This window comes from Mustela putorius, unplaced genomic scaffold (genome assembly GCF_011764305.1).
Source record: "Mustela putorius furo isolate JIRA1106 unplaced genomic scaffold, ASM1176430v1.1 tig00003856_pilon_pilon_pilon, whole genome shotgun sequence".
Classification (NCBI taxonomy): domain Eukaryota; kingdom Metazoa; phylum Chordata; class Mammalia; order Carnivora; family Mustelidae; genus Mustela; species Mustela putorius.
Window position 1 is genome coordinate 1,551,562 of NW_025422008.1, and position 25,705 is coordinate 1,577,266.

Sequence of the window (25,705 nt, forward strand, 5' to 3'; positions counted from 1 at the left end):
TCAGTCTTTAATTGCTCTTCTTTTTCCAGCTCCTTTAGGTTTAATGTGAGGTTGTGTATTTGAGACCATTATTGTTTCTTTTTTAATTTTTGTGTATGTGTGATTTTGCTTGTTTTTGTTTTGTTTCATTTTTTCAGTATTCCAAGATTCATTGTTTATGCACCACATCTGATACTCCATGCAACATGTGCCCTCCTCAATACCCACCACCAGGCTCACCTAACCCCTCCTCTCCTCCCCTCCAAAACCTCAGTTTCTTGCTCAGAGTCCACAGTCTCTCATGGTTTCTCTCCGCCTCTGATTCCCCCAACTCACTTCTCTCCATCTCCCCATGTCCTCCGTGTTATTCCTTATGCTCCACAAGTAAGTGAAACCATATGATAATTGACTCTCTCTGCTTGACTTATTCAACTCTGCATAATCTCCCCTAATCCCATCCATGTTGATACAAAAGTTCAGTATTCATCCATTCTGATGGGAGCATAATATTCCATTGTATATATGGACCATATCTTCTTTATCCATTTGTCTGTAGAAGGGCATCTTGGCTCTTTCCACAGTTTGATGATTGTGGCCATTGCTGCTATGAACATTGGGGTACAGATGGCCCTTCTTTTCTCTACATCTGTATCTTTAGGGTAAATACACAGTAATGTAATTGCAGGGTCATAGGGTAGCTATATTTTTAATTTCTTAAGTAATCTCCACACGTTGAGATACCACCTTACGCCAGTTGGAATGACCAAAATTAACAAGACAGTAAACAAGTGTTGGAGAGGATGTGGAGAAAGGGGAACCCTCTTACACTGTTGGTGAGAATGCAAGTTGGTGCAACCACCTTTCTTGTTTCTTTTCTCTCTCTCTTTTTTTTTTTTTTTTTTTTTTTGACAGACAGGATGACAAGTAGGCAGAGAAGCAGGCTCCCCACAGAGCAGAGAGCCTGATGTGGGGCTCGATCCCAGGACCCTGGGATCATGACCTGAGCTGAAAGCAGAGGCTTAACCCACTGAGCCACCCAGGCACCCCCTTTCTTGTTTCTTGAGAAAGGTTTGTATTGACATATATTTCCTCTTAGGATTGCCTTTGCTTTAACACAAAAGTTTTGAACTGTTGTTTCCATTTTCATTTGTTTCCACGAATTTTTAAAGTTCTTTTTAATTTCCTGGTTGTCCCATTCATTCTTTAGTAGGATGCTCTTTTTCCTCCATGTATTTGTGTTCCTTCCAGATTATCTTTTATGATTCAGTTCCAGGTTTAAAGCAGTGTGGTCTGAAGATATGCAGGGAATAATCTTAATCTTTTGCTACTGGTTAAGACCTAATTTTGTATCTATTCTGGATAACATATTATGGACATCTGAAAAGAAGGTGTATTCTGCTGCTTTGGGATGAAATGTTCTGAATATAACTGTTTAGTCCTTCTGGTGCCATGTGTCAAGGAAAGTCATTGTTGTCTTATTGACTTTCTGCTTAGATGATCTGTCCCCTGGTGTGAGGGAGATGTTAAAGTCCCCCAGTATGACTGTATTATTATCAATTTGTTTCTTTACTTTGGTTATTAATTGCTTTACATAATTGTCTCCTTCTATATTAGGGGTATAAATATTTACAATTGTTAGGGATTTTGTTGTATAGACCCCCTTATTATGGTATAGTATCCTTCCTTGTATCTTATTACAGTCTTTGGCTTAAGGTCTAATTTGTCTGATAGAAGGATTACTACCCCAGCTTTCTCGTGATATTCATTAGCATGATAAATGATTCTCCCCCCCTCACTTTCAATCTGTGGTGTCTTTGGGTCTAAAATGACTCTCTCGTAGACAGCATATCAATGGGTCTTACTGTTGACCCAATCTGATTCCCTGTGTCTTTTGACTGGGGCATTTAACCCATTTATATTCAGAGTTATTATTGATATTTATGAATTTAATACCATTGTATTACTTTTAAATTCACTGTTTCTGTATATTGTCTCTGTTCCTTCTTTGTCTTTTTTACTTTTGAGCTCTCTCTTCACTCAAAAGATCCCCTTTAATAATTCTTCCATGGCTGGTTTGGCTATCACAAATTCTTTTATTTTCTCTTTGTCCAGGAAGCTCTTTATCTCTCTTATTCTGAATGACAGCCTGCTTGATAAAGCATTGTTCACTGCATATCTGTCCCATTTCGCATGTGTAATATATCATGTCAGTCCTTTCTGGGTGCCAGGAGCCTGTGGACAGGTCAGCTGCCAACCTTGTGTTTCTACCTATTTAGTTTAAGGACCTCAGGTTCTGAGCTGCTTTCAGGATTTTTCTTTATCTCTGAAATTTGCAAGCTTCACTATTATATGTCAGGGTGTTGGCCTATTTTTACGGATTTTCAGGGGGTTCTCTTTGCCTCCTGGACTTGAAAGCCTATTTCCTTCCCCAGATTAGGCATATTCTCAGCTATAATTTGTTCAAATAAACCTTCTGCCCCTTTCTTTTTCCTCTTCCTCTGGGATCCCCATTATTCTAATATTTTTTCACTTTATGGTAATGCTGATTTCTCAAATCCTACCCTAGTGATCCACTAGTTGTTTATCTCTCTTTTTCTCAGCTTTCTTATTCTCCATCACTTTGTCTTCTCTATCACTGACTCTTCTACCTCATTTATTCTAGCAGTTAGAGACTGCATTTTTATTGTGTCTCATTGATAGCCTTTTTTATTTCACCCTGACTCAGTTGTAGTTCTTTTATTTCTCTGGTAGAGATACTCTAGTGTCTTCTATGACTTTTCAAGTCCAGCTATTGTTTTTATAGTTATTGTTTTGAATTATAGTTCAGTTACCTTACTTATATCCATATTGATTAAATCTCTGGCAGTGAACACTGCCTCTTGTTCTCTTTTTTGGAGTGAGTTCCTCCATCTTCTCATTATTCTAGAAAAGAACAGATGAAAGATAGAGAAAATACAAAAATACCAACAACAACACCAGGAAAAATATACATTAAACAAATCAGAAAAGAACAGAAACCACAAGGGGGAAAAAAAGTGAGAATAAAATCAAACAAGAAGTTGAACAGAACAGAACAATAAACTAGATCCTGGGTTTACATTCATCTGTTTGTTAGAAAAAAACTAGATCCCAAAATAGGAAATAAAGAAAAAGTTATATGTATATACAAAAATAAGTTGAACGCGGGGCGCCTGGGTGACTCAGTGGGTTAAGCCTCTGCCTTCGGCTCAGATCATGATCTCAGGGTCCTGGGATAGAGCCCCACATTGGGCTCTCTGCTCAGCAGTGAGCCTGCTTCCCCCCTCTCTCTGCCTACCTCTCTGCCTACTTGTGATCTCTCTCTCTGTGTCAAGCAAATAAATAAAATCTTTAAAAAAAAATAAGATGAACGCAATGAAAGGAAGCCAAAAATGAAAAATATATATAAACATAAATGTAAAAATGAAAATTTTTAAAAAGACTTAAAAATACAATTGGTAAGAAAATAGCTGAAAGGGAAATAAAATTTAAAACTGAAGGACTAAAGAATAAGGGGAAAAACCACAGATGGTATATATTTCTTTCTCCAAGGGCTGGAGTTTTGCAGTTCTGGATGATCAATAAACCCGGTATTCACCAGAAGTTCCTGCTGGTGTTCTGGGGGACGGGTCTACTGCACTGATTCTCAGGTGTCTTTCCCTAGATAAAACTGCATCCCCCCCCACCCTTTGCCAGGAGGCCAGGGCTCAGTGTAAGCAGTTCTGGAGCTGATGTGGGGGTATAAGTGGAGGCACTGTAATGTCTAGATCTGGAGCTGAAATTTTGTGTCCCTGCTCTTCAGTGAGTTCTCACAGAAAGGCAGTCTGTCATTCTTATCTCCCTGGTTTCCATCGGAACTCTGTGTTCACCCAGCCTGTGACTAGTCATTTCTATATCAGGCATATGACCCTGTTTTGTGCCTCCAAACTTTACAGATCCTTACAGAGCACACCAGCACTGCTCCTCCCAGGGAAGGGAGACTGGCCTCCATGGTCCTGCTGCTGGCTGGGCCCCTGCTCAGACACTATCACCCAACTGTGCCCAGGTGGGTGGTTTATGACAACACTCCTGGGCTTGCTGAGTGCAATGGGCTTCCCAGTTCAGTATCTGGGAACTCTGTTCCACTCAGGCACCCCCATTCTTTCTGTGTCCCTGAGATCCTGAGGCCACATTGTCCCACCTGGGATTCCACCCATCTTCGCTCCCTGAGCACCTTTCAAACAGGGATGTCCCTCATCAGAGCAGACTTTTCTGAAAGTTCTGATTTTACGATCTGCTGATATATCACTTTTCATTAGCCAGCTAATGGAGGCTCACTCCCCCAGTGGATTACCTTCCCATGTATTCCCTCAAAAAGTGATAACTTTTATGTGTAGACTTGTAGTAATTCTTTCTCAGATATCCAGTGGATTCCACAAATGTTCAGAATGATTTGTTAACTATCTAGCCATTATAAAATGAGGCCCAATACTCTCTAACATTATTTACATATATGTTTCCCTATAAATATATATATTCATAATATATAAATACAATTTATATTTAATATTCCATATTACTTTAATCTTAAAATACATATTATTTATTTTATATGTAATTTATATTTTGTATTATATATTAAAATTTATATATATAATTCTCCTTGACTATATGTATGTACATATATATTTCCATATAAATATATATAGTTTCAATTAAAACAACTTGGATTCTGTTGTTGAAAACAAGGAGTGATAAATCCATGATGGAATACTTTTGAAGAGCATGGATTCAGAATTGTTTTCCAGTTTTATTGAGATATAGTTGAAATAACATTTTATAAAGTTAAGGGCACAACCTTTTGATTTGATATATTTATGTACTGCAAGCTGATTACCACTATAACAGCTAAGACCTGCATCAGTCATTTACGTGTGTGTGTGTGTGTGTGTGTGTGTGTGTGTGTGTGTGGTGGGAACTTTAAGGACTTCTTTTTAGCAATCAGACTTTTTTTTATGTTCATCTGATGATGACTTCCTTCATCTGCCACCTGGCTGTGCCCCACAGAGGAGAAAATATGTATCTCCCAGCTTACCTTCCATTTTTCTTCCTCAAAAAAAAAAAAAAAAAACCAATAAATGTGTCTGTAAGATGTCTTCCCACAATGAGTGCTCTCCTCAAGGACTTCAGTGCTTCCCTACCTGTGGAACCACATGATGACTTGTGACTTTCTTACCAAACACTCAGGTCTCTCCACAGACCCACCACCTTAGAATGTTGGGCATGGGCCCAGGACTCACTGATGTGATAAGCCCTACAGGAGAGCTGATGCCCGGCCATGTAGGGATCCTGCTTCCTGTGCTCACTACTGTGGGATCTGAAGACCAGCAGCAGCAGCATCAACCGTTATCAATCCAGCACCTCATGCTCTACCCCTGACTGTCTAGATCTTTATAGCCCAGGAAATTCCCATGCATGCTGAAGGCTGGGTCTCCCCGGTCTCTGTGCCTTCTAGATGCAGAACCAGACTGTGCATTGCACTCTGGGTGTGCGCTCTGGTCAGCCTGCTTAGCCCTGAGCAGTCCAGGGATTGGTCTTATTCATTTCTCTTCTATGGTTCTCACCCCCTGGTGACCTCATCTCTGATGAAGGCTCTAATCATCATGTATATGCTGTCGCCTCCCAAATCTATTTCTCCAACCCAGATATTTCTCCTCTCCTGCACTATCCAACTGCCACCTTGTTTGAATTTCCTTCCTTTTTCTTTTTAAGACTTTATTTATTTATTTAAAGAGTGAGCATGAGCAGGAATAAGGCAGAGTGAGTGGGAGACAGATTCTCCAGCACACTCCATGCTGAGTGGGGAGCCTGATGCAGGGCTCAATCTCAGGACCCCGAGATCATGACCTGAGCTGAAATCAAGACTCAAATGCTCTCTGGACTGAGCCACCCAAGCACCCTATTTCAATTTTTCTAATTACATCCATTTGTAGTTGTCTTTCAACAGTTTCAAGCAGAGAGCTCTCGCAGCTAAAATACAGCTTCCGTTCTCTTTACTGCATGTGTATCCCAGCATTGAATAAATAAAAACTACAGACTTCAAATCGTCTCCTTCATGGGAATCTTCCCACAGGAAGAAATGGTAGCGTGCTGAATCCTTGGGACTCCTCCTTGGCAAGTCTTTCAGTTCTGTCTTTGTTGTGTTGGCCAAAATTGTAATTTCATCTTTCATATCTATTTCCAGTTGCACATAGTTGAGCTGTTACTTAATGTTTCCAAAGCTTGAAAAGCTTCTCAAGAAATAGGAAATGTTACTCCTTGTAGTGTTTGATGCTTCATGTCCACACCCATGTCAGTTTGTGCCTCATTAATTTTAATCTGTCGTGATTCTTCCTCAGCTGCAGTCAATGGGGCAGGAGAAGATTGTGACAGAAGACTGTTTTTTATATCCGTGTAATGATGCATCTTCCTTTACTGTTCCAAACACTTCATCTGTAATGTGGACCCCTCCAAACTCCTTTTTCAGAGTTGCACTAGTTCCTACATACAACATATATTGATGATCATGAGAATATTCTGGAGACCAGGAAGTGAATATCCATTCATATCCTTGGGCATTCTGAGAGTTTAAACTGAACACTATGTTGCATGGCTGTTTGTCCTCCAGGAGGGGTAAAACAAAGGAATCATAATCCTTACCCCAGGAACTGGAAGGCAGACTACATGATGCAATCACAAGTGTCTCTTTTTCAACAGATATTTTTAGAACTCAATATTTTTCATTTCTTCTCTGGCAAAAGTATCTTTAACATCTTCACTTGCTTGGAGGTGGGACTGATGGGATGTGGCAGCCGTGGGCTCCCAGATCTGGCACTAAGTCTGTGCAGAGACATTTCAGCTTGAGTGGCATGAGTGTCACCCAGGTGTCAGGAGCAGCAGAGACAACAGTTCCGACCAAGGCTCAGATGTCCTGCATCAGAGGAGTCATGACATTATCACCCTCAACTGACAACTTCCCCAGTTTGCTGTTCAGGGAGACAGTGTTTTGGGAAATATCCTGGTGTTTTCCTTTACTTGTCAGTAGAACCCTTCATTTTCCTATTCTTTGGCTTCATTGATTTTTTGCTTTGAACCCACCAAGAGGTGATCCCAGTTGTGGGTAACACAACTGTCAACCTGACAACCTCAATTGCATTTTTTTTAAGATTTTTATTTATTTATTCATGAGAGACAGAGAGAGAGAGAGAGGCAGAGGCAGAGGGAGAAGCAGGGAGTCTGATGTGGGACTTGATCCCAGGACCCTAGGATCATGACCTGAGCAGAAGGCAGATGCTTAACAATCTGAGCCACCCAGGCACCCCTCAACCACATTTTTAAATGACATCTCAGATTAAGCATGTCTCTCTCTTTTTTTCTTTTTTGAGATAAAGAGCATGTGTGTGTGCAAGCTGGGGGGAGGAACAGAGAAGGAGAGGGAGAGAGAATCTTTTCTTTTTAAAGATTTTATTTATTTATTTGACAGAGGGAGAGAGAGCACAAGCAGGCTCCCCCTGATCAAGGAGCCTGATGTGGGGCTGGATCCCAGGACCCCAGGATCATGACCTGAGCCAGGCAGACCTGAATGGTCTCAGCTATCCAGGCGACACATGGGAGAGAGAATCTTAAGCATACTCCATGCTCAGTGAGATGCTGGATGAGGGGCTCGATCTCACAAACCTGAGATCATGACCTGAGTTGAAATCAAGAGTTCCATGCTTAATAAGTTACCCAGGTGCCCCTCAGCTTAAACATCTCTTAAACTGAAAGTCTATGGTGTCCCTTCTCACATATGCTCCTTCCTCTCAAGGACTGAGTGAGAAAGTCCCTCACAGTTCTCAAAGCCACTGACAATGAAGCAACAGGTACTTCCAGTTGGTTATTGCATGGATGGTCTCCCCTTCCATCCCTGGCTGACTGGATCCCTTAATAGTTTCTGAGAAAGGCTGGTCCCCTAGACCAGTCACTCTTCCTGTAGAGGATCTGAAGAGCCAAGATTTAATTAATCCCCTGTCTCCTGAGCCCTGGGAGAGACAGCAGGTATTCAGGAATCTATTCCATTTACCCCCCTCCTTATGGGAGTGCAGCCCCAGGCTGTGCAGAGATCTGGGAAGTGCTCAGGTGTCTCCTAACTGTGCACTGCAGCATCTCCTTCCGGTTCTCCAGGCACCTACGGGGCCACTCCATGCACCTGCCCTCCACGTAGTTCCTCTCATGCTCTGTTGCACCTGCCCAGTGATCTGCGCCACCGTGTCCACCACAGTCCAAGAGTGCAGGTCTTCTTCGGGGCGAGATAATCTGTGCCGTCATCAACCAACTGCCAGTGTCCACCAAGGAGAGGCCCTTGAGACCCCACAGCTCAACTATAGGTCAACCGGAAAGTAAGACCCTGGCCTTGCCCCAGAGGCAGCCCCAACCACACAGCCTCCCCACACCCCTCCCACTCCCCTCTGCTCCACACTTCTGGGTGGTGACTGGTCACAGCCAGTTTCCAAAGGTACAACAGAGAGAATTCCCTGGGTGGAGACTCCCGGTGGGTTCTGAGGCCTCCAGATGAAGCTCCAAACCACAGCCAGGGAGACCCGGCTGGCCGGTGGGAAATGGGGAGACTTGTGACCTGTGGTCTGCCCAGCCTCACTGGATTGGCCTCACTCTGGTTGTAACAGTTCCTGTGTGGCTTCAACCTACAGCAGGATGGTATATCCCATTCCTGCCTCTGTAGCCTCAAGCCTATTCTGTGGCCATCCCCTACATAATACCAAAACATAAAAAAGTTAGATTCCATTGTTTGCTCCAAAAAGTTGATTAGGGGAATAGTTCCACGAAGTAAGCATTCAGAGATGTTTCTTACACTAAACTAAGAACCACTTCCACTCCTCCCACCTGACTATATACACCTCAAGGTAAGAAAATGACATGTATCTCACATCACATGTCATATTGACAAAAAACATCCTCCCTTTTCTCTCCACGGCGGGAAAAAACCCACATTTAAATGTGATTTAAAATCCCACCCTGCCTTCTCTCCTCTCCAACCTCAGCAGTTCCAGATCCGGCTGAGCACCAGACTCGCTCCGAGGGACTTCTCAGAACACATGGCCCTCTCCACAGACCCACAGACTCTGAGGATTTGGCACAAGGTCAGGGAATCACCTATTTAACAAGCTTTATGAGCAAGGTTGAGGCACAACCACGGGGTATCCTAATCTACATTCTTGCTGCTACAAGTGTGATGGGAAGACTAGCAGCAGCCACACCTTTGGAAAACACAGAATCTCATACTCTACTCCACACTTTGTGAGCCTTAATAGGATGCCTGGGAATTCTCTGAACAGGGAGGTTTGGGACTCCCTGGTCTATGCGTGGAGCCAGGACTATGCAGACTGCTCTGAGTGTGTGGTCTGATCAGATCTCTTAGCACCGGGGGGTCCAGGGTTTGGTCCTTGTCCCCTTCTCTTCTACGGCCCTTGCCCCCTTGGTGACTTCATCTATGCTAAAGACTAAATATCATTTACATGGTGTCACTTCAAAATCTATTTCCCAGCTCAGACCTTTCTCCTAAATTCCACCCTCATCCACATTTCTCTGATGGCCAAGCCAACTCCTTCACTTACATTTCTAATAGATATCTCACCTCATCATATCTTCATGGAATGCTTGTGACGTCCCCTCCTCAAAATGCTCCTTCCAGAGTCTTCCTCATCTCTGCTGACAACAGCTCCATCTTCCCACTTGCATAGTCCAGAATTTGGGGGGTCCTCCTTGACTCCTCTTTCTCATACCCAAGATTGTGCTGAAAAGCCCATCTACTGATTGTATCCAGAATCCCATAACCTCCCACTCTTTCCACTGCTCACACCCCAGTGGAAAGAACAGATCTCTCCAGCCTGGAACATTGTACCCTTTCCTACTGCTCTCCCCAGTGCCTCAGCTGCCCCCTTCCTCCCATTCTGTTCCTAACACTGCAGACAAAGTGATCCTTTCAAAGGACAAGTTGCACCATGTCCCTCTTTTGCTCAAACTGTATTGTAATTCCCATTAGTGCTTTGCTCTAAGCAAAGCTTGACATCCTCTAAACTTAGTGTCTGGCCATGCCTGTATCTCGTCTTGGTTACTCTCTACTCCAGCCATACTGGCCTCCCTTCTCTTCCCAGAACACCCAGACACACCTGCCCTCATGCATTCACACTGGAATTTCCCCTGTCTAGAAAATCTTGTCCCAGACAATCTCATGGATAATTCCATCAAATCTTTTCTCAAAGCTCACCTTTTCAGGGACACCTACAGTGAGCCCCCAAGTGAAAACAGCCATCTTTTGATAGAAGATATTGTTCTAAAAAATAAAGACAGTCAACAGACACATGAAAAGATGCTCAATATCACTCATCATCAGGGAAATACAAATCAAAACCACAATGAGCTATTACTTACACCTGTCAGAATGGCTAAAACCAATAATGCAAGAAATAACAAGTGTGGAGGTGATACGGAGAAAAGGAACTCTCATGCACAGTTGGTGGGAATGTAAATTGGTGCAGGCACTATGGAAAACAGTGTGGAGGATCCTCAAGGAGTTAAAACTAAAATTATCATATGACCTAGTAATCCCATTATTGGGTATTTACTCAAAAAAAATGAAAACACTAACTTGAAAAGATACATGCACCCCTATGTTTACTGCAGCATTATTTACAACAATAAGAAAGCAACCCAAGTGTCCACCGATAGTTGAATGCATAAAGAAGATGTGGCATATATACACAATGGAATATTATTCAGCCATCAAAAAGAATGAAATTTGGCCATTTGCAAAAACACAAATGGAGCTGGACAGTGTTATGCTAATTAAAGTAAGTCAGAGAAAGACAAATATCATACGATTTCATTCATATCTGAAACTTAAGAAGCAAAACAGATGAACAAAAGAAAAAGAGACATCCAAAAGAAGAGACTCTTAAATACAGAGAACTGGTGGTTGAGGGGAGGTGGCTGGGGGGAGGGGTGAAAGGTATGAAGGGGATTAAGAGGACACTTGTTATAGTGAGCACTGAGAAATGTATAGCACTGCTAAATCACTATATTGTTTACCTGATATTAATATAACAGTCTATATAAATTATACTTAAATAAATGCATAAAAGTTTTAAAATTTTTTTTTAATTTTTAAGTTTCTTTGTTCATGTACTACATTCCCATATATATTTTAAAAAACAAAAGCCATTTTTCCTGTCCCCACACCCCAACTCTGGATCACCTACCTTCTGCATTTTCTCATAGCATTTAGGACTTTCTGACCTAACTCCTCCCTCATTTTCTGCCTATGATGGATAGTCTGCCTCTTCCCGCTGGAAGAGGATCCCAGACTCTGAGACCATGAAATGAGCCAAAGGCAGACGCTTAACTGACTAAGGCACCCAGTCATCCCTTTGTAGTTTTTTTTAAAGAGATGCTTTTGCTTTCACCATTTTTCTACATTTTCAATTTTGTGATTTTTTTTCTTTATATGACATCCATAATATATATTCAATAATATATATTTCTATATTTATATGATATCCTGGTTATGTTATAGTTTATGTCTTATGATTCCAATACTGAATTTTATGAGCTTCTTTATACTCTCTATTCTTTCTAAAATGATTCGCTCGTGTATTTTTTCCATTTAATTTTTATCTTTTTCTTTCTGTAATTATTTGTGAAAATTTTTGGTACACAGGTTAAATACAGATTTCTGTAGAGAAATTTGTTTCTTTCCCTTTTTTAAACATTTATTTATTTGAGAGAGAGAGAGGGAAAGAAGGACAATGGGAGAGAATCTCAAGCTAACTTCCTGCTGAGCAGAGCCCTACAAGGGGCTCCATCTCAGGACCCATGAGATCATGACCTGAGCCAAACCCAAGAGTTGGACACTTAAATGACTGAGGCCCCCAGGTGCTCCTGCTTCTTTCTCTTTTAAAGGATTTCTTTTTTAAAAACTTACTCATTTTTGTTTGTTTATTTTCAGTAAGCTATATGTCCAACATGGGGCTTGAACTCAGGACCTCATATTCAAGAGTCACCTGCTCTACCAACTGAGCCAGTCAGCTGTCCTGAATTTGTTTCTTTCTTACAATTTTTGGATCATCACCAATCCAGGACAATTATAAACTAAACTAATGACTTGAAGTTATTTTGCCCCAAAATGGTAAAAAAATAAAATAAAATTTTGACTACAAATCACAAAAGGGTTAGTCTGTGACTGCAATTTTTTTGCAATAACTGTTTGCTCACTTTATGCTCTCAAAGGCAAATTTCCTTAGAATGCTCTTGTACTTGAAAATAGAGAAGATTTTAATATGTTTCACCCTTTTCTGGTGATATGAACTTAGTTTTCCATATTTTCAGAGAGGCAGTGTTTCTCATGCTCCTTGCATGAATAAGCTCTGGGCGTCATTTCCTGTCTATTAAGGTCACGAAACTGAGAAACCAAGCTGAGACTTTCCAGATTTGAAAAATGTCCTAAGGATCAGAACAGTATTTCTCCCTGTCTTATCACCCACTTCAGGGTCTCCAGGGTCTCACCTTTAGGAGCCGTGAGAGACACATTAGAGCCCTGGGCACTTTCATCGCCTAAGAGAGAACAAACAGGATATGGTCAGAGACCACAGGTCAGGAGACTAAAGGAGGAGCTATGGGGTGAGTGGGCTCCCCATGGGGTCCTGTCTACACTATCCCAGGGTCTCAGGTATCACCCCCTTCATATTTACCTGCAGCATGAGAGTAGCCTGGTCTTCTTCTTTCTGTGGAAAGAAAATAATCATGTCAGAGGCTTGGAACAGGCCCGGGCCATGAGATCCTAGAGGAAGCTTCTGGCCCTGGTTCTAAATGAAGTTTGCAGAATTCTGGCTGAACACCCAGGACACAACATGAAACATGAAGAACAACATGTGGGCTCACTGGGTCTGGGGTCACAGAGACCTTCTTTTCTGTCCTGTGACTGCTGGGCATCAGGTCTCCATCACCAGAATTAACAAGATGAAAATGTGTTCTTCATTTTCAAAAGTGTTTGCTACACACTGAGTGTAGTGATCAGCTCCAGATTGGGCAAGTCCATGTGTGAGGACGGTACTTCCCAGTAACAAGGCAGGACAGTCTCCTACCTAGGAAACCACCCCCCCCCCCCAGGGACAAGAAATCCCAGATCCCCTCACTCCATTCCCTACCTGAACACATCTTCCAGCAGATCACAGCTCCAACTCCAATCACTGCAATCACTGCAATCAGACCACCACTGATCCACGTGATGGGGTTGGTAGGAGGAGGTGGCTCTGGAAATGGAGGGAAGGTGAGGGGTCCAGAGCTCTGGTAAGTGTCCTGACCCTGCTGAAGTTCTCCAGAAGGCCTTCTGCTTTCCCTGAGAAGAGGCTCGACCCCAAACCCTCCTTACCCCATTTCTCGGTGATGGGTTTGGGCAGTCCCTCATGCTGCACATGGCATGTGTATGTCTGCTTCTCTCCAGAAGGCACCACCACAGCCGCCCACTTCTGGAAGGTTCCATCTCCTGCAGGCCTGGTCTCCACAAGCTCTGTGTCCTGAGTTAGGTCTTCCCCATCCTGCTGCCAGGTCAGGGTGATCTCCGCAGGGTAGAAGCCCAGGGCCCAGCACCTCAGGGTGACATCACGGTTAGAGATAGGGTGGTGTGTCACACGTATGTCAGGAGGTTCTGAGGAAGAGAATCAGAAAATCCACACTTGGGTTTACCTCTATATGCCATTAAAACGGCATTCATGTGACCATTCTGAGGGAGACTGGGCATTGGTTCAGATGGAAGAATAAAACCCAGTTACCAGCCCAGCCTTTGGGATCTTCTAATCCTGGGAAGTTCTCGAGTAGGAAAACCCAGGATAGGAGGTTGTAGGTCTTAGGGGGAGAGCACACTAAATGGTCCTGACTGAGGTGGAGGGTGACTGAGTCAGAAAACCAGGATTCAGACCCGCAAAGGGCTTTTTAAAAAAAGTCCTTGAGAGGGAAAATCATGGTTCCCAAGGTGGCTGCCAGGGTCAAAGGGAACCAGTGATGGGTTATTGCAGGGATGGTCCCCACCTGCCTCCCAGGAGAGACTGGATTCCTCAGTTGTCCTTAGAGAAAAGCGGCCCTCTGGGTGAGTCACTCTCTAGTAGGAACCTGAACACCCAGGCGGACTTCCCTCTCCCCACCCATGGGAGAGTGGTGTTCTGCCACTAAGTCCATTTTCCCTTCCTGGTGAGAAGACAGCCCCAGGGGAGGGGAGATCAGGGAGGCCCCGAGGCCCCTCATACCTGCGTGGAGCAGCATCTCCTTCCCGTTCTCCAGGTACCTGCGGAGCCACTCCACGCACGTGACCTCCAGGTAGTTCCGGTCATGCTCAGTGTAACCTTTGGCCTCCCACTTGCGCCGGGTGATCTGCGCCGCGGTGTCCGCCGCGGTCCAGGAGCGCAGGTCCTCGTTCAGGTCGATGTAATCCACACCATCGTAGGCGAACTGACTGTACCCACGGAGGAGGCACCCGTCGGGCCCCACGTCACAGCCATACATGCGCTGGATGGTGTGAGACCCTGGTCCCGCCCCGACGGGCAGGGGGTTAAATCCAAATGGAAAGTAAAACCCCCCAAAAGTTCCCTCGGGTTCCTCCCAGTTTGGGGATCTGGGGACGGGAATTTCCTCAAACTCGGGGTGATGCTCGCATCAGGACACTCGGGGAGATCCCAGACCGTCGGTGGGGAAGGGGTTCGTGACCTGGACCCGGGCCCTGTCACTCACCGGCCTCGCTCTGGTTGTAGTGGTCCCGCAGGTTGTTCAGGCTCACCCGGTAATACCATGCATTGTGCTTGGCGATTCGGGTCTCCTCGTCCCAATACTCCGGCCCCTCCTGCTCCACCCACGGTGCCCGCGGCTCCATCCTCCCACTCCCAGAGCGGCTGTCAAACCGCACGAACTGCGTGTCGTCCACGTAGCCAAGGGCGATGAAGCGTAGGGGCCGGGACGCGAAGGTGTAGAAATACCTCAGGGAGTGGGAGCCTGTGGGTGCGGAGGGGCTGAGACCCCGCCCGACCCTCCTCCCGGCGCGGGGTCGAGGACCAGTTGGAGGCGGCAGGGAGGGCAGCGGGAGGGGGCATGGAGTGGGGGGAGAGCAGGGCACAGGCGGGGAGGAACGGGGGAGCACAGGCTGGGGTGGGGCCGGGGCGGCTGGGGTCTGGGGCGGGGGCGGAGGAGAGGCGCCTTCCCCGGGGGTCCCGCGTCCCCGCCCGGCGGTCCCCTCGCTCCAGTCCCGCAGAGGCCCTTTCCTCCCGCCACGCACTCACCCGCCCAGGTCTCAGTCACGGCCAGGGCCCCCGACAGCAGGACGGTTTGGGGCATCACGACCTGCATTTCCGGGGTCTGGGCAAACGGCTGAGTCGCAGCTGGGCTCGGTGGCGGATGCGGAGACTTTATAACCCAGAATTTAAGTGCCGCTGATTGGTCACTCCAGAAACCTGATACCCAAGGGGAGTGCGAGCTAGGGCTGCGTCATGAGTATCTAGGCGGAAGCACCTGACACAGGTGTGAAAGCGAGAAGTGAAACCTGGGAAAATGGGAACTCCCCAACACAGGATTCTCTTCTCCAGTCACAGCCCTGGGGCCAGAGAGCCTAAGAGGCAGGCCTAGGGTCCTGGGACTTTGCCGCGACGCGTCACATATGGCACAGAGCTCTCTTTGTCACACTGTCCCTGAGTCGTGGCCCAGGACCTATGTGTGTCAGTGATTCTCAGAAGTTTTGTTCACAGGGTATCTATACAGTCTCAGAGATGACTGAGGATTCCAAGGATAATCTTGTGTTTGTGGGTTATCTCTATCAGCATTTACCTAGTAAGGTAACAGATTAAAAGATTTATTAATTCGCTTAGAATCATATTAACCCATAGCATGAAAACAGAAATATTATTTTTATGAAAAATAACTATATCTGCAAATAAGCAGCATGGTGAGAAGAGTGATGTTGTTGCATTTTAAATTTTGCAAGTTTCTTTCTTGTCTGTCTCCTTAGAAAACCTCTGGATGTTCAGATTTATTTCTGCATTTACTGTGTTGTTTTGGCTGAAGTATATGAAAAAAATTTACAAAACTTGCACAAACAGGGGAGAATGCTATGTTTCATAACTTTCTAAGATAATTACAGGTAGTCATCTTAGATACTATATTCAGACTACAAGGGTTGTACCTTCTCTAAGGTTATTTGCAAAGTGGAACCTGAAACAGTATCATCGACTCTGTTCTTCTCTGTTACATTAAAACCCACGGGCCCATCTTGCACACTGAACAGATCTTGTACTAATGCATGATTGTTTGTTTATTTATTCATTTTTTCTTTGAAGCATGATTGTTTTTAAAGTAATTGTTGTTTTACTAAGTTATCTAAGGCTTCCTGTGTTGATTAGACTAGAATGGAGTTATCAAAAAGTCGTATTTGTTTTACCATTACTGCAGATCCCAACAGGAAAGTTTACCAGTAGTGAGAAGCTATCAAGTTTATTGGTGGATCACAAGTTTTCCAAAATTCTGATTTTCTCTTCAAAGCTTATATTTGATTGATGTAACAAATACTATTTGCTGTTATATGTGAGTTGATTTTCATAAAAGGGTAGTTTCCTGTTCATTTTCCAGAAACTGTTGGCCAACTATCCTAGTGTAAATAATCCAAGTTTCTGTGTCATTCATTCCTTTAGGTAAAAATGGTATTCTGTAAAAAAAAAAAAGGAGGCCAGATAATTTCACACAAATTATTTTCCTTGGAGCTTATGCATGTAGTGGAATTGCTATACATCCCACGTTTTCATATAAGACATGTTTAATATGTGGATTTGAGAATAATTAATAGATATAATAATCTTGAATACCTTAACAAGGACATTTTAAAGTGTGACTAGTTTTCTTTTGTTCTGTTTTATGGTTTGGAGGCATTTTATTGGCACGTAGGTATTACATACCTAGAAAAAGAATCCCAGGATTTTCCCTTGTGTGTGATTTCATCTTGCTCCTTCATGGTCTATGGTGCCGGCTGACATTGTCAGGACAATGAAACCAAACTGGAGGGTTTGGATCAGAATTTTCTGCCAATTTTGGTAGATCTTTGAATTGTACACCAAATCTGGGGCTGGCCACTCCACACATGTTCCCAGCAATGTTCCCAGTTAGGTAATAAACAGTGATTTCAGATTCTTCAGTGTAACCGTGCTTCATCATCACAGTTAGAAATGGGACATGACTTTGGAGCATGGCCTGATAAGACCTGCCTTTTGCGTCTCTTTCTAGCATTGAGCATCTGCCAAGGTATTCATGTGACTGTTATGGTGGATCAGAAAGAAGACAGAAAGAGTGCTTCTGGTTTTTTATGTAAGTAGTGGTGAAGAATAACAGCTATTGCTGTTCACACCCATCACCTCCATTCTTGCTAAGTTTTACCTCAGTGTGAATGTCAATATGGTGAAAACACAAATAATGTCTCAGTGATGTTATGAAAATAGTTTAACCTCGTGGATTCTGCAAAGAGCCTCAGTGACATCGGCTGCTCCCCAGAACACACTTTGAGAGCGACTGCTCTGAATAATCCTGGGAGAGTCTCCTGCTGGTCCTGCCCTGGCCTCCTCCTCAGCAGAATCTCTTTCCCTGAGCTGCACTTCCTGCCTCTGAAAACCCAGCTCTGACTTGAGCCCCTGGGTGCATCTAGAAGAGACATCACCTCCTGGAAATGTGATGGCAGAGAGGGTCCCCAGTCTGGGAAGCGAGGTGCAGACACAGGGATTTCCCTTTTGTAAGTGGAGATAGTTTGCCCCTGAAGGTATCAGACTCATACAAGCAACTTTGATTTTGTGATGCATCAGCTTCACGTGTATTCCCCCACGACAGAAATCTGATGTCGTCTGTAAGAGAAATCACGTTGGTCTTCTCAGTTTACATGTGTCTCACGCATCTGACTCCAGATCCACAAAGCATGAAGCACAGCACCTTCCAGTGCAACAGTCTGTGCAGAAGGAATTGTTCTGTATCCGTGCTGTCCAGTATGGTGGCCACAAGATGCAGATGGTTCCTGAGAAGCAGGTGGCACTTAAAATGGGGCTGGTGTGCTGAGCAGTTGCATTTTTAATTGTTTTAAATTAGTAGGAATTTAAGTAGCCACAGATGGCTCATAGCTACTATTCAGACAGTACATATGTAGAACGTAGAACGCTCTTAGTTGTCAGGATCCTCCTCAAAGAAGAGACTTTGTGACTCATGGGTGTTATGTGTATTAAATTTACCTTTAAATGGAAGTTATGAATTTGTCTACGTGGGTCTGATACATATGCTTAAATATGCTTAAAATGCAGCATGAAAGTTTAATTAATTTGCATTATAACAGCTAAAGTGTATGGACATTAGCCAAAACATGATATATGATGTCTAGGTCATAGTGTTGGAAAATACCCATTACTGGAGCTAATTGATGTCTCTATAACTTTGGCTGTCTTCTTGGTGTTGTTTGCATTCAACTGGTAAACATAAGCAAGCACATAAGTCTTCATTGAGCCCAAATGAGAGGATTTATTGAACACACATATATCAGATACCTCGTAGGCTCTGTAGGTACTTGTAAGAATCATAAAGCAGAAGATGGACATCTTAGATTCCACCACCTTAGAAACTTTATGCATTCTTCTATCTATATTTTTGCCCAAATTCAGACAATTCTCTGTGTTTCCCTTGTCCTCTGAAACCCTCTGCTCTTCATTTCCACTGAGGGGAAAATACACATGAAATGTTTACAAGGGTGGGATGAAGAATTCTCTAAGCATGGCCTAATGATGAAAACCCGTAAAGAAGTACATGAAATTTCGGCTTGTGATCCAAACACTCACAAAAATACAAACACATGTCCATGATCAGAGTAAAAAACAGAAAAACAATTGTGACACACAAAAGGGTAACATGGTTCAATGCTCTTCAGCCCAAAACCACCAGGAGCACCTGTGGGCATTCAAGTTGGATCTATCACCTGTTGCAGTGAGAGAGAATGCACCCCTTTGGGGGCCACAGGACATCTTAATATGAAGGTGTTGGAACCTATGGAACATGGGCTTTGGATGGGAGTTTGGGAGAGGTTCCATGGAAGTGGGGCCCACTCCCGACTGCATGTTGTCAGGACGTGTGGGTAATCCCATGGTTGAGCATCTCAGTGAGTCTGCTCTCCAGCAGGCCAGACCATATTGAAGAGAGAGCAGTTATGGTGAAGAAGCAGCAATTGCTCACATTGGCTGACACAGGGAGATGCGTGTTACTTTGTGGGGTATGCGGTGCCTTGTTTTTGTCTGTATTGACATAAAGTGAAGTCATGGTTTCAGAGTGTCCTTGTCTGATGCTGATATTCTGTGAGGCTCATGTCCCACAGGAGAAGAATATGGCCAAATGGACATTCACCAGCTTCTGACCACACTGAATCCAGCTGTCAGTGTCAGACCAGCACCTAATGTTGGGGACAGCTGTTTATTCTTTGTTAAATTTCATATTTTAAAAACAGCTACAACTGATTCAACACATAATTATAGAATTGGTGTTTCCATTTTCTATGACAATTACCCAAGAGTGGAATTGGTGGATTATATGGAGAATCACTATGTTGAACACCTTAAAGGAGGGTAACATTGTGTATCAAATGCACTCAAATAATAAAAAAAAAGAATTTTGAAATGTTAAAAAGCAACTTGGAAAGGAGGAAATTAAATGTCAATCAAACTGTACTGGTAATAAGTAAACATAAACAAATATGAGATTATGGGATAAGTAATGGGAATAAAACTTAGAATCTATGAACTTGGCAAAGATTAAAGTAAAGCATGAGAGTATCCGTCAGAGGTTTGAGGAAAACTCACCATCATAAAGGTTATGGGAGTAAACACTGAGATACAATTGTTTTTTAAAGACTTTATTTATTTGAGAGAAAGTAAGAGCGGGAGTGGGGTTAGGTGCAGAGGGAAGGAAGAAGCAGGTTCCCACTGAGCAAGGAACCTGATGTGGGGCTCAATCCCAGGACCCTGAGATCATAACCTGAGCTGAAGGCAGGCACTTAACTGACTGAGCCACCCAAGAACTCCTGGTATATAATTTCTAAATGGTGCTATTAAAAAATGTCTCCACAAATGAAATGTTCTTACATTGTGACACAAACATTTGCTTTAAGTTTATCTTGAGGAGATAATCACACATGTTCTCAAGTATGTCTCTTGACTTGTGGTTTATAAAAACAAAGAACAGAAGTTATATAAGTGCTATAATCAATATGATGATGGTAGATATAAATAATAGAACACATAACAGTCTCAGGGATTATCACCATGTGATTTATACAGAGGGTCAAAATTCATCATGAAAGCAAACCCATGAGGCATCTCATAAGGGATCCCTTTGTGCAGACAGGGAAAGGAAGACTCAGAGAGGAGAAGGAGGTAGTAGGGCCAGGGTTCACCCCAAAAGGTTTATCTCAGAGGCCTTGATGACTTGTTCTTCATTGTCTTATGTCCATCAGGAGGTGGGTATGATGTGTACTCCATGCGAGTGAGCTGTTGCAATGTTCCAGAATGTTCTGTGATGGAAGGCAGCTGGGCTCAGAGCCTAGGAGCACATTAACGAGCAATATGACTCAGCTGCTCAAATCACACTAAAGTCTGTCATCCAGTGGACATCTTGAGGCCTCCAGGGATTCAGGATCAGTTGGCCTCTGGAGCTGAAACACAGAGCAAGGGCAACACCCTGGTGACAGGACACTGGCAAGGTCATGTGGGAGATGGACATGGAGCAATGACAGAGGGAACACAGGTCGCTCCTGAGATGAGTGCTGTGTGGAGAAAGGTCTTGATATCACAAAAGCAGACACCAGGAGACCTAGGAGGGCCCCTACCACTGGGATCAGTCACATCTACAGGATGCAACAGGCATATGGAAGTTAAACAAAAACACAACTACACAGTGCTGTACGATCATAGAACAGGAAAGAGCTCTGGGAAACTAACAATATGACCATAGAAATGAATAATTGAGTGGATACACTGGATGATTATAGTTGTCCTTCTTCAAAGTCGTGCAGTCGGGAGAGTGATGGCAGCAGGAGAGAAGACCTGTTTGCTTCTCAGTCAAGTGATTCTAACAAGTTAATTATAGTTGTTTTAAAAGAATGTCAAGTAGGAAGTGAAAACAATTTCAAAAAATTTTCTCCGAGTTTACAGAGCTAAACACACATGCTGAAAGACCCACCCAAATTCTTACCTAGAGCAGAGGAGAGGAGACCCACACCAGGACACATCACAGTGAAATGTCAGAAAGAGGGTGGGAGGGCAGACTCCGTGAAGACTCCATGAGGCAACAACACAGGCCTGGGGGCTGGAGGACATGAGACAAGGCCCCCAAATCCTGAGGACAACTCTGTCCAGCACAGAGTCTGTCATGTCACTGTGTGACTCGGGGTGAGGGCAGCTTAAAGTCACCTCAGATATGAGAGTTGCTGTTCTACTTTCCATGTTCCCTTCAACAAGTCACCAGTAGGCAAATTGGGCAAATGAAAGAGAAAACCAAACAAGGAGAGCACATGGGATCCTGGCCACACGGAGCCAACAGGAGAGTGACCAAGGACCCCCAAGAGGAGTTTCAGGGGAGGAAGTCAGGGGGTCAGCCCTGCCCCAGGAGTGCAAGACTGGGGCAAGACTGAGAGCTGCAGGCCAGGTGGCTCATGGACATGAAGATGGGAGAAAAGTGGGTGGGCTTGAACGCGTTCATGGAGATTAACAGAGAGGAAGTGGGGGAAGGATTTAAAAGGAGCACAACAGAAACTAAGAAATGAGGGGATATTTATTTACTCTGGGGAAAATAAAAAGTTGATTCAGGAAAGGAAACATAATCATAGTCTATAAAAGTCCCAGTTGTGACTAGCATTTCATGGTCATAAATATGCAAACACTGCACAATAAGCTCATCAAAATTATCAAATATTTATATGGGACAGATGGGAGAGTGTGAAAGAGGAGTCAATTCAGGAAAGATGACACATAAGCCTGAAGACCAGGGAAGGCATCTGAGAAGCAGGGAACCTAGAGGCACAGAAGCAATAATCAGAGAATCAGCCAGAAGAACTAATCCAGGTGGTCTCTGAGATTCAGGAAATGGGGACAGGAAAGCTTCGGGACATCTGTCTTGACATCAAGGACGGTGGAAGGATTTGACTTTTAGAACTCTGTCTTTGTCCATTTGCTGCAAAGACAACAAGGGGGGTGAGATGATGGGTCAGGACGAGTTCTGCACGGAGGCCATAGAGATGGGGCAGGAGCTGGAGGAGTCTTGGAAGCAAGTGTTGAGTTTTTGTGGGATGATTTTGTTTTGGTTGATTTAGTTTTGCTTCATGTGGCTGCATGGGAGTCATCCCAACATGTTTGTAGGAGGAATGGCTGAGTCAGGAGAGAGGGGTTAATGCATGATGGAGATGAGTGAGGGACTATGTGTGCCCACATGGCGGGACAGCCTGAGACAGGAGAGGTCCCTCCCCTCTCACTGCTTACACGCTGTGGACACAGGTGGGGAAGTGAGTGAAGGAGATGGCGGGAGTGTGCAGTTCTCATCTGAGTTCTTCTTTTCTGATTGAGGAACAAATGAGCTCACCACCTCAGAGAGGGGAGCAGGGATGGAGTGGAGGAGCCTGAGGAGGGAGTAGGAAGTGAGAGGCAGCCTTCTCAGGAGAGTGACAGGGAGCTGACTGGGGAAATGGCATCTGGATAGAGCAGGGCTGGGGGCCCCTGAGCTCTGTGCTCTTACCTTAGAGAGAGAGAGATAAGCAGCAGGACGATAGATAAGAGACTAGAAGAAAAGGCGATAAAACAGCTCAGGTGTGAGAATTACAATCTTTTTACTTTGTCATATATCACTTTTCCATTTTAATAATTTTTTACAGTAAGTAGACATGACATCATATGTTTTACATCATACATTACATTTTAAGTCATCAGAATCAGAATGTAAATGCTTTATGTTCACTTTAAAAGGGAAAGAGATGCTGGGAAAGTCAGCAGCTCAGGGCACATAGCTGGAAGCACTGGGCCTGCCTGTCTGAGCTCTGGGCAGGGAACACACAGAGCCTTTTCTCCATGTCTCAGGACCCTGCTCTGTGGGGGGCTAACTGGGGTCTTTTCCTTCTTTTAGGGCATCAACTTTCAAGGTTTCAGTGCAATGTTATTTCTTCTATTTTTAATTAATTAATTAATTAATTTTTTAAAATAAACATATAATGTATTTTTATCCCCAGGGGTACAGGTCTATGAATCACCATGTTTTACACACTTCACACAGTGCAATGTTATTTCTATGTTACATGGCATTTCAAGCTGTTTTACTTGGAGAATATGTCCATACAATTTAGCCCAGCTGCTTCAGAGATAGATATTCAAAGATAGAATAGTACAGTGAAAGATAATGAGTCCTAAAGTAGAAGAGCAAACCTGGGACTTCATTCACGGTCTGAGGATGATCTGTCAACTGTTAGGGATTTTAAGGTAGTTTATTGTTTGAAAAATTATTCATTCACATACAAGAGAATTCAATAGATAGAAATATTCAAAAATAAGGAAGTCACATGGTAACCCCTTATCCTTTAGTCACTCAAGTTCTCTACCAAAAATCCAACACAGTCAACCATTGGTCATGTCTCTTATCAAAAAATATACATCTGTGCATTATGTCTACTGTTATATCAGGAAACAAGCTCAGGCCACAGACTGGTAGAAAATATTTGCATATCACATATCTGATAAAGGACTTGTTTTAGAATATTCATAAAATCCTTAAAAAGTAGCTATAAGAAAATAACTCATTAAAAAATAAGGAAAAACCTGGACTGCTCAAGAAGATATACTTTTGGGTAATAAGCAGCAGGTGTCATCAGGGAAATGCTAGTGACAACAGTGATCTGCCATCACACACCTGTTAGATGGCAGGAATCCAAACACTGATAGTGTCACCTGCTGACCAGGACAGGGAGCCACAGAAAGCCTCAGTCAATAATGGTGAGAAGACAAAATAGCACAGCCGCCGTAGGAGACAGCAGGTTCTTATAAAGTCAGATGCACTAAGCACCCAAGCTGCTGATCCCCCTGTAAAGTACTTACCCAAGTCATTTGAGAACTCATGTTTGCACAACAACATGCATGCAAATTGTCCCAGCGGAACAGCCCTCACCTGTGGGCTGCACATCCTGACTTCCTTCCAAAGAGTACTTTATGGAAAGGGACAAAGCCAAAGAAGGAACTTCACAGGGAGCATCTGGGTTAGATGAGCTTAGCCAGTGGGTGAAGGTGAACTTCATCCATGATGAGCGAGCAATCACGGTATATTCTGGCTATGTTGTTCCCAAACCCTACAGCCTCAGTCAGCCTGATTCACAATGAGAGACAGTCTACAAAGTACCCAAACCATCTCCTCAAACATGTCAGGGTCATGAAAAGCAAGGACAGTCTGAGACATGGTCACAGCCAGAGGAGCCTGAAGAAGCCATGATGGGACTCAATGTGGTAACGGATGGGATCTGGGGAGAGAAAACAAAACCATGAAAGTAAGTCCCATGTGGAGATCAGTAGTAATGTGTGAATATCACGTAATTAGCTGTGACAAATGCATGACAGTGAGATTGGTGTTAAAGACAGGATGGGGTGCCTGGGTGGCTCAGTGGGTTGAAGACTCTGCCTTCGCTCAGGTCATGATCTCAGGTTCCTGGGATTGAGCCCTGCATCGGGCTCTCTGCTCAGTGGGGAGCCTTTCCTCCTGCCTCTCGGCCTACTCACGATCTCTGTCAAATAAATAAATAAATAAATATTAAAAAAAAAAAAAAAAGACAGGACACCTGAATGTGGCGTACACAGGACTCTACACTAACATTGTCACTTCTCTGTAAATCTCCAACTATTCTAAGATAAATGAGTGTCTCTTGTAAAATAGCCCTCGGAGAGGGAATAAATGCTGGAGGAACAAAAATCTACTCTCCAGTTTTCCGGGACTTGCCATCCAGGGGCTAGAAAGAGAGGTTGTGGGGAGGACAGACAGAAACTCAGACTCAGGACAGGGCTCCAGAGCGCTCCTCTCCTCGGATCCCTGCCTTACCCCTGTCCTTGTCCCCAGGGCTGCTTCAGAAGGCCTCCTCCTGCCCCCCAGGATGCCCAGTCTACAGGTCCTCCATCTGGACCTGACTCAGCTCAGCCCAACTGCGCCCCCTGGCGGTGCAGGGCCGGAGCGTAGCAGACCCCCGTGTGGCCACAGGGCTGAGGGCAGGAGACCTGAGGGCCCTTTGGGCTTCTCCCTGCGGACCTCCCCAGGGTCTCCTTGGGCTCCCAGCAGGGCACAGGGCTGTGCCCTAGGGGGAATCCCCATATAGGGTCAGGTCCCCAGTCTGAATTGTCTCCCCAAATACACACTGACACAGGTGCTTTCTCCCCATTGAAGGACCACGGACTCTGGCCTCAGGGAGGAACCAACCATCAGGCCACAACAGCTGGCTCCCAGGTCCACAGTGGACCCCACACACATACCGGGTGCGCTCAGGCTCCTCCTGGGACCTTGACCCTGGAGTCCCTGTCACTTGTTCCTGCTGCTGCTTCAGGGCTAACGGGTCCTCCTCCAGGGAACAAAGTCTGGA

The 25,705-nt window shown here is 44.2% G+C and overlaps 2 protein-coding genes across 2 annotated transcripts; both read right to left on the reverse strand.

Annotated features, from left to right (window-relative positions):
* Positions 1-4,773: 4,773 nt before the first annotated feature.
* On the reverse strand, positions 4,774-9,781 carry LOC101693321 (twinfilin-1). Its single transcript, XM_045065177.1, is given in 5 exon segments — positions 4,774-6,031; positions 6,034-6,237; positions 6,240-6,411; positions 6,413-6,946; positions 9,647-9,781. Coding segments are annotated over 4 exon segments (630 nt in total). The 5' UTR covers positions 6,530-6,946; positions 9,647-9,781; the 3' UTR covers positions 4,774-5,894.
* Positions 7,476-15,443, reverse strand: LOC123386909 (DLA class I histocompatibility antigen, A9/A9 alpha chain-like). Its single transcript, XM_045065176.1, has 8 exons — positions 15,333-15,443; positions 14,791-15,048; positions 14,310-14,585; positions 13,439-13,714; positions 13,215-13,319; positions 12,759-12,791; positions 12,574-12,621; positions 7,476-10,345 (listed from the first exon to the last, which is right to left on the reverse strand). Exons 1-8 carry the CDS (start codon positions 15,397-15,399, stop codon positions 10,284-10,286), a joined length of 1,125 nt encoding a protein of 374 aa, XP_044921111.1. The 5' UTR covers positions 15,400-15,443; the 3' UTR covers positions 7,476-10,283.
* Between the last annotated feature and the right edge of the window lie 10,262 nt (positions 15,444-25,705).

Excerpts from the sequence above, each read along its gene's own strand:
- LOC123386909 (XM_045065176.1), bottom strand. The coding sequence starts at position 15,399 with ATGCAGGTCGTGATGCCCCAAACCGTCCTGCTGTCGGGGGCCCTGGCC. Across the intron at positions 14,586-14,790 it reads CTACAACCAGAGCGAGGCCG|GGTCTCACACCATCCAGCGC; the intron begins GTGAGTGACAGG and ends GGGCGGGACCAG. Across the intron at positions 13,320-13,438 it reads ACCCATCACCGAGAAATGGG|AGCCACCTCCTCCTACCAAC; the intron begins GTAAGGAGGGTT and ends CTCCATTTCCAG.